At 51.2% G+C, this 13,521-nt stretch overlaps 1 protein-coding gene across 1 annotated transcript in view; it reads right to left on the bottom strand.

Annotated features, from left to right (window-relative positions):
* The window catches only part of CEP250 (centrosomal protein 250), a 28,412-nt gene that overhangs the window by 3,236 nt on the left and 11,655 nt on the right, over positions 1-13,521 (bottom strand). Inside the window, exons 17-28 of the mRNA XM_058814980.1 lie at positions 13,291-13,418; positions 12,943-13,112; positions 12,007-12,186; positions 11,263-11,397; positions 10,843-10,986; positions 10,098-10,378; positions 6,995-7,154; positions 6,124-6,436; positions 5,600-5,727; positions 5,216-5,336; positions 4,457-4,611; positions 922-3,510 (exon numbers count right to left, since the gene is read on the bottom strand). Coding sequence (XP_058670963.1) covers positions 922-3,510; positions 4,457-4,611; positions 5,216-5,336; positions 5,600-5,727; positions 6,124-6,436; positions 6,995-7,154; positions 10,098-10,378; positions 10,843-10,986; positions 11,263-11,397; positions 12,007-12,186; positions 12,943-13,112; positions 13,291-13,418 — 4,504 coding nt within the window. The remainder of the gene's footprint in view (positions 1-921; positions 3,511-4,456; positions 4,612-5,215; positions 5,337-5,599; positions 5,728-6,123; positions 6,437-6,994; positions 7,155-10,097; positions 10,379-10,842; positions 10,987-11,262; positions 11,398-12,006; positions 12,187-12,942; positions 13,113-13,290; positions 13,419-13,521) is intronic.

Below are 13,521 nucleotides of genomic sequence, written 5' to 3'. Positions count from 1 at the left end.
GCCTTTCTTCACGAACTGCTCCTTGAAGCACCTATAAATGCAGTCTTGGTATCAGCAGTAAACAAATATCTGTGTGGATGTCACTGCATTACCTGACTGAATGTTCTTGCATACCTGACCTACATGGATATAACTGAAATCTCATGCTCTTTTCACATTTCTTGCCCTTGTCACATCTTTACTTCCCATCAACAGATCTCAATACTTGTCAGCATCCCAGATCAGGCTGCAAGTAATATTTCTTAAGTCATAAGTAAATGTATAATGCATAAATACAGTGTTTTCTTAGTAGCACTTTTTACATGCCAATATACTAATGGACACCAGGATATAGGCAAATTCTTGGCAAAGCTGCAGCACAGGCTATTGCAACTGTTCCACTAGCAGGATCTGACTAAGTCCACTTTGGAAAAATACACACAAGTTTGCCTCTGTGATTTTTGAATTGCAGTACAAACATGTCCTGAATGCAAAATAAAGAATTTAATCTGACCAGGCAATAAAAGAAATCCCATTCTTTTAACACACAGGAAAAACTACCCCTCAGAAATCTCCATCTCGGGAAGCATCCTCAAAGCACCAGCAGTGCAGCTGCTGTTGAGCCCTCTTGGTACAATACTCAGCTGGGTTTATTTCATCACTCTGCTCACCTGCTCCATTCCTTCCCACACCAATTCCAAACCCCTATGTGTTGCCTCCCCTTTTGTGGGCACAGGAGAAGCAGCTCCCCATGCCCAGCTTTTGGCCTGGAGATGATTTGACCATCAAGCTCCAGAGCTGGATCAGTCATTCCGGGTGTGCCAGGAAACAATCTGGCAGTCAATGGCCTCTGGCTGGAGTCAGGCACACAGACAAGGCTGCCTGCTGCAGCCCAGGCTGCTTTACCCAAGCAGGCCTGCACTGACAGGGATAGAGACCCACCTCTTCTTGGGAAACATCACTGGAATAATTCAGGTGTGTTGCAGTGGACTGAAGGTCAATGCCAGTGCCTGCCTGTTGACGAAATCGGTCTGTGTCTCTCTCTGAAATCATTCTCTGCAGGATGGTTATCTCCTTCTTCAGATTCCCATTGGCCATTTCACTCTTGCTCAGTGCAGCACTCAGGACTTGAGCGTTCTCTCTCCATTCATGTTCTCTGCTTTCCCTCTGCTTCAAAGCAGCAGTCACACACTCCAGGTCTTTGCCATTGGCTTCCCTCTCAGCTTCTAACTGTTGGGTAATTTCCTTCTGCCTTTGCAAGAGATAGTCCCTCTCTTGGAGAATTTTCCTCTTCTCTGCTTCCTCTTCCTCCCATTTTTGGAGTTTTTGGATTTGTTTCTTTAGGGTTTCCCCTTCATCTTTCCATCGCAAAGCCAATGTTAATTCTTTCAGGAGTTCACTCTGCCTCCTAAGTTCTTGTTCTCTCTCTATTAGAGTCTTCTTTAAATACTTGACTTTGTCTGTCTGGTACTTGACCTCTTTATCCTTCTTTGTCAGAGTATGCTGAACGTGCTGGAGATCTTCCCGAAGAGCTCTTATTTCCACTTCTATCTGCTTTTGCTCACTTTGAGCCCTGATCTCTCCTTCTCTTTCAGGGAAGGTTTCTTTCAGGAACTCTTGCTCTCCATCATGTCTAACCCCTTCATTCTTCTCAGTTAACCTAAGCTGGAGATTCTGCAAAGTCTTCAGTTCTTCTTCTACATGCTGGAGTTTTTGCCTAAGAGTGTCATTGTCCTCATCTTTCTTCCTCACCACTTCCTCAAGTAGAGTCACTTGTTTCTGGCATGATGTTAGCGCTACTTTCATGCTTTCTTCACGAAGCTGGAACGTGTTCATTTGCTCTGTCTGCTTGAGGAACTCCAAATGGTTCTTCTTCAACATCTGGCTTGCTTTGTCTAGATCCTGCTCTAGACTTTTGGCCTGCTTGCCTGCCACCTCCTTCTGCTCTTGAAGGTCCTGGACATGCTCTTGCAAAGCCACTATCTCTTGATGTTTAGCTTCAAGAGAAGACTCAGCATATTCTAGTTTTTGCAGTATGGCTTTAGCCTGCACTGCTGTCTCTTCCTTCTGCTGTTGAAGCTTTGTGATGGTGTCCTCCAGAACACAAATCTTGTCTTCTTTTTCTTTCAGACTCAGTGCTGTTGCATGAAAATTTCTTTGCTCAGCTTCAAGCTTTTCCTCCTTTTCCTTGCATGCCTCACATTGCTTTCTAAGGGACAAAATTTCCTGCTCTTTTTCCTTTAGTTCCACTTGAAGACAATGCAGAATTTGCTTCTGCTGTTCAGAGTCTTGCTTTTGTTTTTGGAAGGTCTCAATCAGTTCCTTCTGAGATTCAATCATTAAATCCTTTTCTTTCAATATTGTTCGAGAGTATTCTAAGTCTCTGTGCAAGACATTAATCTGTTCCTCTTTTTTTTCCTCATAGCTCCTTGTTTGTTGCTTTTGGATGTCCATAAGTCTGTCTTTTTCTTTTAAGGTTGCTAAGGTCTGCTCCAGTTGGTCCCGGACAGTCTTTAACTGCATTTCCATCACTTCTTCAACTTCCTGCATTTGCTTTTGCTGTGACTCAAGCTCTTGCTCTTTTTTAGATAAAGAAAGTGTCATGATTTCTACTTTATCAAGAAGCTCTTGCAGATGCCTGTCTTGCTGTTCCTTGTACTGCTGCAGGAGCCTTAACTCTTCCCTTTGAGCATCACACTCACTCTCTCTGTCCTTAAGAATAGTTCTCAGGTGCTCAAGGCTAGCATTTAGAGATTTCACATCTTCTCTCTCCTTTTCCAGTTCTTGAATCTGCTGAGTCAGAGAAAGAAGCTCCAACCCTTTCTCCTTCAGGTTTCCTTTCATATCATCAAGATCAACAAGCAGATTTCTGACTTGTACTGCACCATGCTGTTCTAGAATCATTATTTTCTCCTCCTGGAATTTGATCTCCAGGTGTCTCTCCTCCAGCTCTTTGCTCACCCTGCTGACAGCAGAGTTCTGCAATTCTAACTGCTTCTCCAGCTCCCTTATCAGCTCTTCCTGGGACCTGATCTCTTGGTCCTTCTCTTCCAGCTCTTGGCTCATTTTGCTTAAAACAATCCTTTGCTTTTCTTGCTGCTTCTCCAGCTCCTGTATCTGTTCCTGTTGGGATTCTGTCTTCTGTTCTTTCTCTGTTATGTCCTTAATAACCTGATTAAGAGCAGTTTTATGCATTTCTTTCTGCTTTTCCAACATTCTCATCTGCTCTTGGTACAACTTCATTTCTCCCTCCCTCTCTGACAGTATGGCAGTCACATGAGTGAGATGCTCCTGCAAAGCTTTGGTCTCTGCTGCCTCTTTCTGAAGAATCTCCATTTTCTTCCCCTGGTTTTGTACTTCCTCATTTTTAATTTTTAACATGGACAGGGCAGTTTGGAGTTCTTGTTCAAGAGAGTGATTCTTGTCTATTGCTGTATTTGCTCGGGTTTCAGAGGCTGTGACTGATTCCTCCAGAAGTTTTATCTCACACTCTAGTTTTTCTTTATCTGCCTGCAGCCTGTCCTGTTCATGCTGCCAAAACAGGGAGAAAAAGGGTCACTCATTCCCTCTCTCCCTTTGCTTTTCATACCAGATCTGGCCCCCTGCTGCAGGGGCAGGCACAGGCTGCCCCTCTCTCTCTGCCCCTCGGGATGCTGCAGAGCTTTGCTGGGCCCCCCTTGATGCTGCATCTTTCCCAGCTCACTCAGCCTGTCCCAGCTTCCCTTCTGCCCTTCCCTGACCTCCTGCAGCTCCACTCCAGTGCTCCTTTGGGCAGGAGCTGCCAGAACTGCAGCCAGGATTGCAAGTGCACGCTAAGCAGGATTCAGGCAGTGCCACGAGGATGTGCTCTCCATCAGGGAGGAAGGGAAGAGCAAACAGCCCCAGCCTTTCATTCCCTGCCCTTGGGCTGACAGCAGTGGTTTTCCACCTCTCCTGTGTAGAGTTTCCATGGCTCCATCCCCCAGAGCCCCACTGCCCTCTCTGGCAGCAGCAATGGCCACATCAGTCTGTCATTCTCTGCTGCCACTCAGGACGAGTTCTCCCCTTGCAGGCACACATCCTGCTGGGGATCAGCACTTGCCTTTCCTCTCCTCTCTCCCCACTGGCTGCTCTCCGATGGCCAAGGACAAACACCTTTCTCTTAACAGCAAACTTGGGACTCTCCCCTCCTTCCAGATCCAGATATTTAGAAATCTAAACATGGGATTGGACACCAGGAATTCCCCAAACCATGCAATGTCAGTGGGGACACTGAGGACATTGAGAACTAAAGGTTCTAGGGCACAGAAACCCAGCATGGAGGAAAATCAGCAGCCTCAGCATTAACTGGCTTTGCCCATGACTACAACATCTTCTCTTCCTTATTCAGAAGAATGCAATTGGAAAATTAAACTGAGAAAAGGTGCTTGTCAGAACTATGAACACAAGGTCCAAACATAGCCAGGAAATGGCAATTCATGGCATCTGCCAATCTCACCAGCACATCTTTCCTTTCCTTCTCCAGGTTTTCCAATTTCTTCTTCAGAGATGCCACCTCCTGACGGAGAGCCACAGCCTCTTCCTTCAGGGTAATGGTCTCTTCCTTCAAGGCAGTTTCTAGAGAGGTCTTCTGGTGTTCTGCCTTCAACATTGCTGCAGGAGGGAAGGGGAAGGAGGAGAGGAAAAGAAAATTCAAGTTAAGCTGATGTGCATCCTGCAGATTCAACAGCACTGTCTTCTCTACCTGCTTGTGTTTGCCAGGCCCTAAGCCCACAAAGGCTCCAAAGCTGACAGAAATGAAGGAAAATTCCAGGCACAGAAAAAGGCAGGAATGAAAGGGGCAAGGTTCAGAGGGATAGGAAAGTGTGTTTGCACATGCCAAGAGCAGAGTGAGCAAGCCAAGACAAAGGAGAGGGATGCCTGTGCAGGCCTGCTCCAGAGAGGCCAATAGCCTGGAGACTCTGGCAGGGCCTGCAGTTTGGGGCAATGGAGCTGAGGCATCCAGGTACAGCTCCTTAGCACAGACACAGCACCTGAGAGGCACCAGCTGTGCACGGGATCAGCCCTAGCAGAGCCAGATGGCACTGCCAGCCACAGCATGTTTCTCAGGAGAAAGCTTTCACTGGCACTTGGATGGAGAAATCTCCTGCTGGCTGTTTTCCCCCTCTGCTATGGGCACTTTTCCTCTGCGAGGCATCAGTGAGATCCCCACGGGTGAGACAGCATGGGACAGTGGGTGGGAGAGGAGAAGCTGTACCTGCCCGACTTTCATCCAACTGTATCTGCAGCTCCTGATTGCTGGCTCTGAGATTGTCTATCTGATCCTGCCTCGTGACCAGCTCCAGCTCCAAGGCCTGTATCCTGTTCCTTGCATCATTCTGGAAGAGACAAGTGGAGCAGAATCACCTGCCATTGCCACTGCTGGCAGGAGACAAAGGGCTACAAACACTAAAGAAGAAATAGCCCATGTGGGAGAGGGCAGCTGGACTGTACTGGTGGATGTGATTGTGATCCTCCTTGCTCCCCATGGCAGTGAACCAACCCCCCTACAAGGACTCACACCCATCATGGCCTTGGCACAGTGCTTGTGCAGCAGCCCAACAGCAACACAGGATTTCTGGGTGCACTGGGCACACATTACCAGATCTTTCTGGGAATGCTCCAGGTGCTGCTGCAGGTCTTGCAGAGCTGCTGCCACTCTGTCCACTGTGAGCTCTGTGGAGACATCCCCGGCCTGAGAAGCAGTTAGGCCCATGACATGATCCTCTTCTGAAAAGAGAAGATATTATGTTTCAAGATTTAATCCACTAGTCTCCAACAAACAAGGCCTCTCTACCTAGGAGGAGGTGCCTTTGTCATTGTCCTAGAGCTCGCCTTGCAGCAGGATGTGTGTCACAGGCTGACATTATTCTGACAACCACTAATGTCAGCACTGCCCCAGAGACAACTGCACGGGCCCTGGGCTTGACAGGACTTGGTCCCTTCTCCCTCCTGACTCTGATCACTTCTCTACATACAAACATGGACTTGTGTCTCTGCAGGGAAGTCAAACTGTCAAGACTTCCCAAGGCCTGAGTCAGCCTAAACTGACAGGGTGAGTGTGTGATACCAGGGTGACCAGGAACACCCCTCACTCCACCTGCACACCCAGCCTCCCACACTTACCTGAGCTCCAAGTGACCAAGTCCCTGCTGACCCTGATCATGTGGTGGAGAGCTAAGAGCAGTTTGTCCAGCTGGGACTGAGTTTCCTGGTGGGCACCACTGGCCTGTTGACACTGTGTGGCCAAGGCCTCTGCTCTGTCATCAGAGCTCTGGAGCTTCACACGCAGCTCAGACACCTCAGCCTCCAGCACGTGCACAGAGTCCCTCAAAGAGCGTTCTCCTGCCTGGGACTCCTCCAGCTCCTTCAGCAGCTGCTTCTGCCGAGTTGCCTGGGAAGCCTCCATCTGCAGCACTGCATGCTGTAGGGCCTGGATCTGAAAGATGGATGAACACAGCCTCAGGGACACGGCTGCTCCTGAGGCAGCAGAGTGGGCTGCAGGGAGAGCAACAAAGGAGAAATCATTTCAGGCCAAAAACATGTCAAACCCAGAAGTCACAGAAGCAAATGGAGAGAAAATAGGGAAAGGGAGGCAATGGGCATCCTTGGGCTGCAGCTCTGAACAGCGGCTGAACTGGCTGTGCTGGAAGTGCCCTGCCCAGCCTGCCACAGCCACCTCTGTGTCCCCACATTGCTCAGAGCCTGGCACAGGCACCTACTCTGTCTGGGACAACACTGCTAACAGAGGGACAGAGAAGCTCCAGAGGAGTCTGCTGCTGCTTCTCCTCCCACATTTCCTGCTGGGACCCGGGAGAGGATGGGGGAAAACTTCTGCAGCTGACACCAGATCCAGCCTCAGGCTCAGGGTGCAGCAGCAGCCCCGGGCAGAACACGGCAGCTGTGGATGCTGCTGGCAGGGGAAAGAGGTTGGGGCCTCCAAGGCAAAGGTGCTGTTGTGTGTCCCTGGAGAAGAGGATGCCACTGCACAGCTTACCTGTTTGTTGAGCTCCTGCACTTCTCTTCTGTGCTCTGAGTGGAGCTCCTCAGCCTGGGTAAGGGCAGAATGAAGCTGAGACACCTGACTGATCTGGGCCAGGTTGTTTTCTTCCAGGGTTCTGAGGCTCAGATCCTTTTCTTCCAGAGACAGAGTCAGCCTGTAGAACAAGGCAACAGAAGGCCATGAGAGACATTCATATCCTTGGGTGCCTCAGAAGGGGTGGTGGAGTTGACCATTGTGTGAGGCAACACTTGGAATGTGTCAAGCTTTGTCTGGGGTAGATGATGAGTGAGTCCAGAGCTTATGGGTCAGAATAAAAGGACAGACAAGTAAGGGTGACATTGTTGTGGGTGTTTGCTAGAGGCCACCTGAACAGGAAGAGAAGTAGATGAGGCTTTCTACAGGGAACATAAAGCAATCTCAAAGTCACAGGTCCTGGTTCTTGTGGGGGACTTTAGCTTCCCTGCCATCAGCTGGAGAAGCCACACAGTGCAGGATGTTCCTGGAAAGCACTGATGACAACTTGCTGCCACAGGCAGTGGAGGATCCCACAAGGAACATGCTGCTCAACCTTACCCTAAGCATCAGGGAAGGCCTTGCTGGAGATGTAAAGCCTGAGGTCAGCCTTGGCTGCACTGCCTATGAATGAGGTTGTGGAGTTCAGCTGGGAGTGAGGAAAAAGCAGGGCAGCAAGATTACAACCACAGACCTCATGAGAGCTAACTTTAGCCTCTTCAGGGACCTTCTTGAAAGAAGCAGATGGGAACAGGCACTGCAGGGTAAAGGGGTCCAAGCTGATATTCAAGGATCACCTCCTCCAGGCTCAACAACAATGCATCCTAGTGAGCAAGAAACTGGGCAAAGGAAGCAAGAGACCTGAGTGGATAAACAAAGAACTTCGGTCATTTCTCAAGTGCAAGCATGACATACACAGGAGATGGAAGCAGGCTCAGGCCACTTGGAATGAACATAGAGACAGTGTTGGAGTAAGTAGAAATGAGACAAAGAAGACCAAGGACCACCTTGGAATTAAATCTGGGCAAGGACATCAAGAAGGGCTTTTTAAAACACATCAGCAACAAAAGGAAAACCAAGGATGATGTGTCTCTGTCTGTTCCTAAATGGAGGGGAGACCCTGGTAACAGAGAATGCAGAGAAGGCAGAGTTCCTGAGTGCCTCTATTAGCATCGGTCTGTACTGGACAAGACCAGCCCTCAGAGATCAGAACTGGGTTACTGAATGCCTGGACAAACTCGACATCCACCAGTCCTCAGGCCCTGACAGATGTGACCATGAGTGCTGAGGGAGCTCATGGACACCAGAGTGAGGCCACTCCCCATTATCTTGGAAAGGTCATGGAGATCAGGAGGTACCTGGGGGCTGGAAGAAAGCAAACATCATTCTGGTCTTCAGAAAGGGCATGGAGGAGGACCCAGGGAATTATGGCCCTGTCACAATCACCTCAATCCTTGGAAAGGTGATGGAGTATCTCATGCTGGAGATCTCCTCTTCCCCACATGGAAGGACAAGAAGATGATCAGGAATGGTCAGCATTAGATTCACTAAAGATAAATCATGCCTGACCAACCTGATTGCCTTCTGTCTACCTGGGTGGACAAAGGGAGAGCAGTGGGTATTGCTTACTCTGATGTCAGCAAGGCTTTTGACACAGTCACTCACAACATCCTCTTTGGGAACTCATGCAGCAGGGGCTGGAGGAGTGGGCAATGGGCTGAACTGAGTGCTGGCTGAACAGCAGAAGCCAGAGGGGTGTGATTAGTGGCACAAGGTCTCACTGGAGGCCTGTCATTAGTGGTGTCCCCCAGGGCTCACTCCTGGGACCAAAGTTGTAGAACTTGCTCATCAATGGCTTGGATGAAGTGGGCAATGCCTGCCCATGAGGGCCTCTGTGCATCCCCTCAGAGGGATCTCAGCAGGCTGGGGATGGGCAGAGAGGAACCTTCTGAAATCCAGCAAGCTCCTGCACCTGGGCAGGAACAGCCTCAGACACCTGCACAGGCTGGGGCCAACCTGCTGGGGAGCAGCTTTGTGGAGAAGGACCTGGGGGTCCTGGTGGACAAGGAACTCTCCACAAGCCAGCAGTGGGTCCTTGTGGCCAAGGGGGCTACTGGGACTTGGAAAACACTGGGAACAGCATTGCCAGCAGGTCAGGGAGGGGATCCAGCCCCTCTGCTCAGCCCTGGGAGGCACATCTGCAGTGCTGGGTCCAGCTCTGGCTCCTCAGCACAGCAGGGACAGGAGCTCCTGGAGCTGAGCAAGGGCCTGGAGCATCTGGGAGCCCAGGAAAGGCTGAGGGAGCTGGGGCTGCTCAGCCTGGAGAGGAGCCCCAGCTGAGAGGGGCCTCAGGCCTGGCTGTCCCTGTGTGCAGGAGGGGCAGAGCAGGGCCCAGGCTCTGCTCCCTGGGGCCCAGCGATGGCACCAGAGCCACGGGCAGGGACCGATGCCCAGGAAGTTGCACCTGGACAGGAGGGAGAAATTCTTCCCTGTGCAGTGACCGTGAACAGGCTGCCCAGGGAGGGTGTGGAGTGTCCCTCACTGGAGACATTCCAGAACCATCTGGATGCAACCCTGTTCCATGTGCTCTGGGATGGCCCTGTGTATGCAGGTATGTGGGATCAGATGAATCACTGTGGTGCCTCCAAACTTACCCTTTCTGTGATTGTCTTAATCTGGCTTAGACAAAAAATCATGGGTTTAAAATGTCTTATGTCAACAAAAGGCATCAGATGCCAGGCTGATCCAGACCCCAAAGGCTTCAAGTTACAGGCCCCAAGGTGGAGCTGATGGATGGATCCAGCTCCTTACAGTGCAGCTGGGGCAGTGTCTACACACCCACCTAACAACACAATATGCCCTACAGGGAACGGGCTACCCCAAAAGCCTTTGTCTTCAGAAAAACTGTATCTGAAGGCTTAAAAGAAAAGAAAATGAAAGAGAACATCCAGAAAATAAGACCTGTCTGCATGGAGAGTTCAGAATCTGCCACTTAGGAAATGCTGCCAGAGCCCCTGGCAGGTGCAAAGATGGCAAAGAGGGAATCCATTCAGCACAATGCAGAGTGCCACAGGCTTTCATTTACCTGGCTTTTTCCTTCTCTAGGGCATTCACTGAAGCCTGCAATTCTGAATTTTTCTGTGCCACTTCTTCCAATCGACTCCTTTCCCTCTCCAGGTACTCCAGATATACTTGAAGCTCCTTCTTCTGATGTTCTGCCTCCTCCAGCATCTTCTGGGTCTGCTCAGCCTCCAGCAGCTTCTGCCTGGACACTTCCTGGGCCTCCCTCACATCTTGCTGGGCTCTCTGTACAGTCCTTTCCTGGCACTCTCGGGAGGCTGCCAGCTGAGATGTCAACTCTGCCACCTCCAATCAAACAGAACAAAGCAGTCAGAGGCTACAGCCACAGCTACAGTCACTGTCAGCCACAGCACAGGCTGTGAGCAAAGGTAAAGGAGAACTTTCCTCTCCTCCCTGTCCTGAGAGCACCAGATTCACAAAGGATATGGACAACTTGTTTCAGTCTCTAAGTGGCCCACCACCAAGGGCACCTGAGAAAGCACCTGCCAAAGCAAGGCTAGCAAGAACAGGCCAGCAGGAAACCATGCTGCTGCTTGCTGGCCAACAGCACAGAGGACTAGCCCAGCTGTCCAGAGCAGCAGCTGACATTCAGCAGAGCACTGAGTGTCCTTCAGAGCAGCTGCCATGGAGCCCCCAGAGCACAAGAGAGTCCCAGGGCTCAGCCCAGCAGCTGCTGCTCTGCCATGGAAAAGCAAGAAGGCCACAGACCCCTCCCAGCATGACTGCAGTGCCACTGCCCTTTCACTCACCTGCTTTTGTAGAGCCTCCCTCTGCTCAAGGAGGAGATTCATTTCCTCTTTGAGGCCTTGTAGCTCTTCCTCGTGCCTCCTCTGAGCTGCCTGGGCTTCACTGTGAGCTTCCTCGAGCTCAGCTTGCAGATTTGCCTTCACGGTCTGGCAACAAAATGCAGAGCCACTTCCTGGCACCTGCCCTCAGGCTCAGTGTTTTCCACTTGCTGCCTCAAAATCCCATTCCCTCAGCTGCTTCTTTTGGCTTCAGTACCCAGCTCTGCTCCCACTGCAAGCCTTCCTTCCTGGGGCTGAGCTCTGGAGCTTACCAGGCTCTGTGCTCCCAGGGCCTGAAGCAGCCCTTGCTTCCTCAGTCCCAGGAGCTGCCTTTTGTGCCCTTGTCACTGCCCTGCCCTCTGTTGCCTGCTTACTCACACTTACCTGCCCCTTCTCTTGCTGCTCTGTCACCTCCTGCCTGAGCTGCTGGACCTGCTGGCGGGCTCGGATGAGCTCTCCCTGAGTTTGGAGCAGTGCCTCTGATAAAGCACTCTTCTCCTTCTGCTCTTCCAGCAGGACCTGCACAGGAGGAAAGAGCAGAGGGCTTCACACTCCTCCTGCAACATCCCCGTGGCAAGGGGCAAAGACTGATGGGCTCCTGTGCTCTCAGAGCACTTGGCTGCTGCTGCCCTGGGCCACTGCCTGCCCTGGGGGAGACACAGCTTCCCAGGAAGTGACTTAAAACACAGCCCAGAAGATATCTCTGCATTGTTGTTCAGAAATACTCCAGGCAAGCCTTTAAAAAGATTGTTCTCTTGTCAGCATTCTTGCTGCACCCTCTGCATGCTCACAAAAGAAAAGTCCTACAAACTCACCTTGGCCATGAACATCTACCAGTACACACCAAAAGGGCAGCAGAAGGAGAACAGTGAAGATACCCTGAGGTACATCTTAGAACAACAGAGCACAAGAGCAGCACAAAGCTCTCAGCTGACAGCTGATGTTTCTGCCTGGCTTCCTATGAGAGGGCTCATTCCTGGTGCCAAAGACAGCCCCGTTCAGCTTTCACCTCCCTTAATTCAGTGCAGAAGACATGGAGGGCATGCTACACACAGCCCCATATCCTGCCATCTCCCACAGCTCCTGCCTTGCAAAAAATCACACCAGTTCTCCTCTCACAATCATTACCTCTTGGTTGGCATTTTCAAATCTAGTTCGTTCCTCTTCTTGTTGTGCCAGCAGGGTGGCAACTTTCTGCCTCATCTCAGACAGCACCTTCTTGTGCTCCTGCTCTCTCTCTGCCTTCTCTTTTTCCCATTGCTCCAGCATCTCTTGCATCTCTGCACGGTGCCTTTCACGCTCACTTGCCTGAGGGGGGAGAAAAACTTTGCAAGATGAAGTCCCAGGCAAGCTCGTGCTGAAAGATGTGAAGCTCCATCCCTCCCACAACCCCCAACTGGAAAAGACAACAGCACTGGCTTTCTGCACACCAGAAACTGTGTCCTGTCAGGGAATTCAAAAGGAGGCTCAGCAGGTGCAGGATTCAGAGACTTGTGGAATCTCTTCTGCTGGCAAAGACCTTCCCAAGCACCGAGTCCAAGCACTCAGAAGAGGAGGTGTCACCTTCCCCTCTCTGCTGCCCCAGTCACAAGGACTGAAGGACCAGGGACAAGGGGCCTGTTCCATTTGCTTCCAGCCCAAAGCTAATCCCTCTGTCCACCATGGAAGCACAGCAAGAAAGGAAACGAGTTCCCAAGCCTGCAGCCACCAGCACTGTTGGCATCTGCTCCACGTTGGCATCTGCTCCACGTTGGCATCTGCTCTGTGGCAGGTGGGACTCGGGGATGATCCTGCCCTGGGCTGCCACGCTTTGGGTGGGCACTGCCCAACCTGCTCTGGAGCTCCTCTTACACCCTCCCTGAAGCCATGGCTGCATTTACTGTCCCAGCACCACCCTGGGGGCCTTCATGCTCCTCCAAGTCTCAGCTGCTGGCTCTGCTGTCCAGCCCAGCAGCGGGAGGCCTCTGGCAGAGAATTGCTGCCCTTTCACACCCTCAGCCTCTGCTTGTGCTACACCAGCACACAGGGCTGGCTTGGACAATTCAGAAGCATATTGTCCCCTACCAGGTCTTGCAGGAGCTTCTTTATTTCCAGTTGCTGAGCAGTTCCCTGAAGCCTGAGGCTTTCCTGATGCTGCTGCTCTGCCTGCACGAGCTGTTGAGCTGTGTCTTCCTGCTCCTGCCTCCTGAGAGCTCTCTCTGCTTCCAGCTCACGTTGCAGGCACTTCACTTCTCCTGCAAACATGGCCAAGAACAAGAGTCACGCTCTTTACTGACTTTACTGACCGCAGGCCCTTTCAGGGCCTCCAGCCCCACCACTCCTCCGAAGCTCTGTGGACAGAGACAGCTTTGCAGGGTGCTCAGCTTCTCTAGGCAGGGGCAGCACCACAAACAAAGCACACGAGGTTCTCACCTTCTATCACCTCCTTGGCCTGTGTGATTATGAGCACTTGAGCCTCCAGATGGTTCCTGGTGATCTCCAGCTGTGATATCTGCTGCTGAGCAGCAAACAGCCTGGATTGCAGGCTCTCCTTTGCTGACCTACAAGTTGCAAATATGGACAGACATGAGTTGCTTGCTCCAGACACCCACAGCCGCTTATTCCAGGACGACGTGGCTCAAGATCCCCACGCCTGAGGATGGA

This window comes from Ammospiza caudacuta, chromosome 15, assembly GCF_027887145.1.
Source record: "Ammospiza caudacuta isolate bAmmCau1 chromosome 15, bAmmCau1.pri, whole genome shotgun sequence".
Lineage (NCBI taxonomy): Eukaryota > Metazoa > Chordata > Aves > Passeriformes > Passerellidae > Ammospiza > Ammospiza caudacuta.
This window is presented reverse-complemented; position numbering and strand designations above follow the sequence as displayed.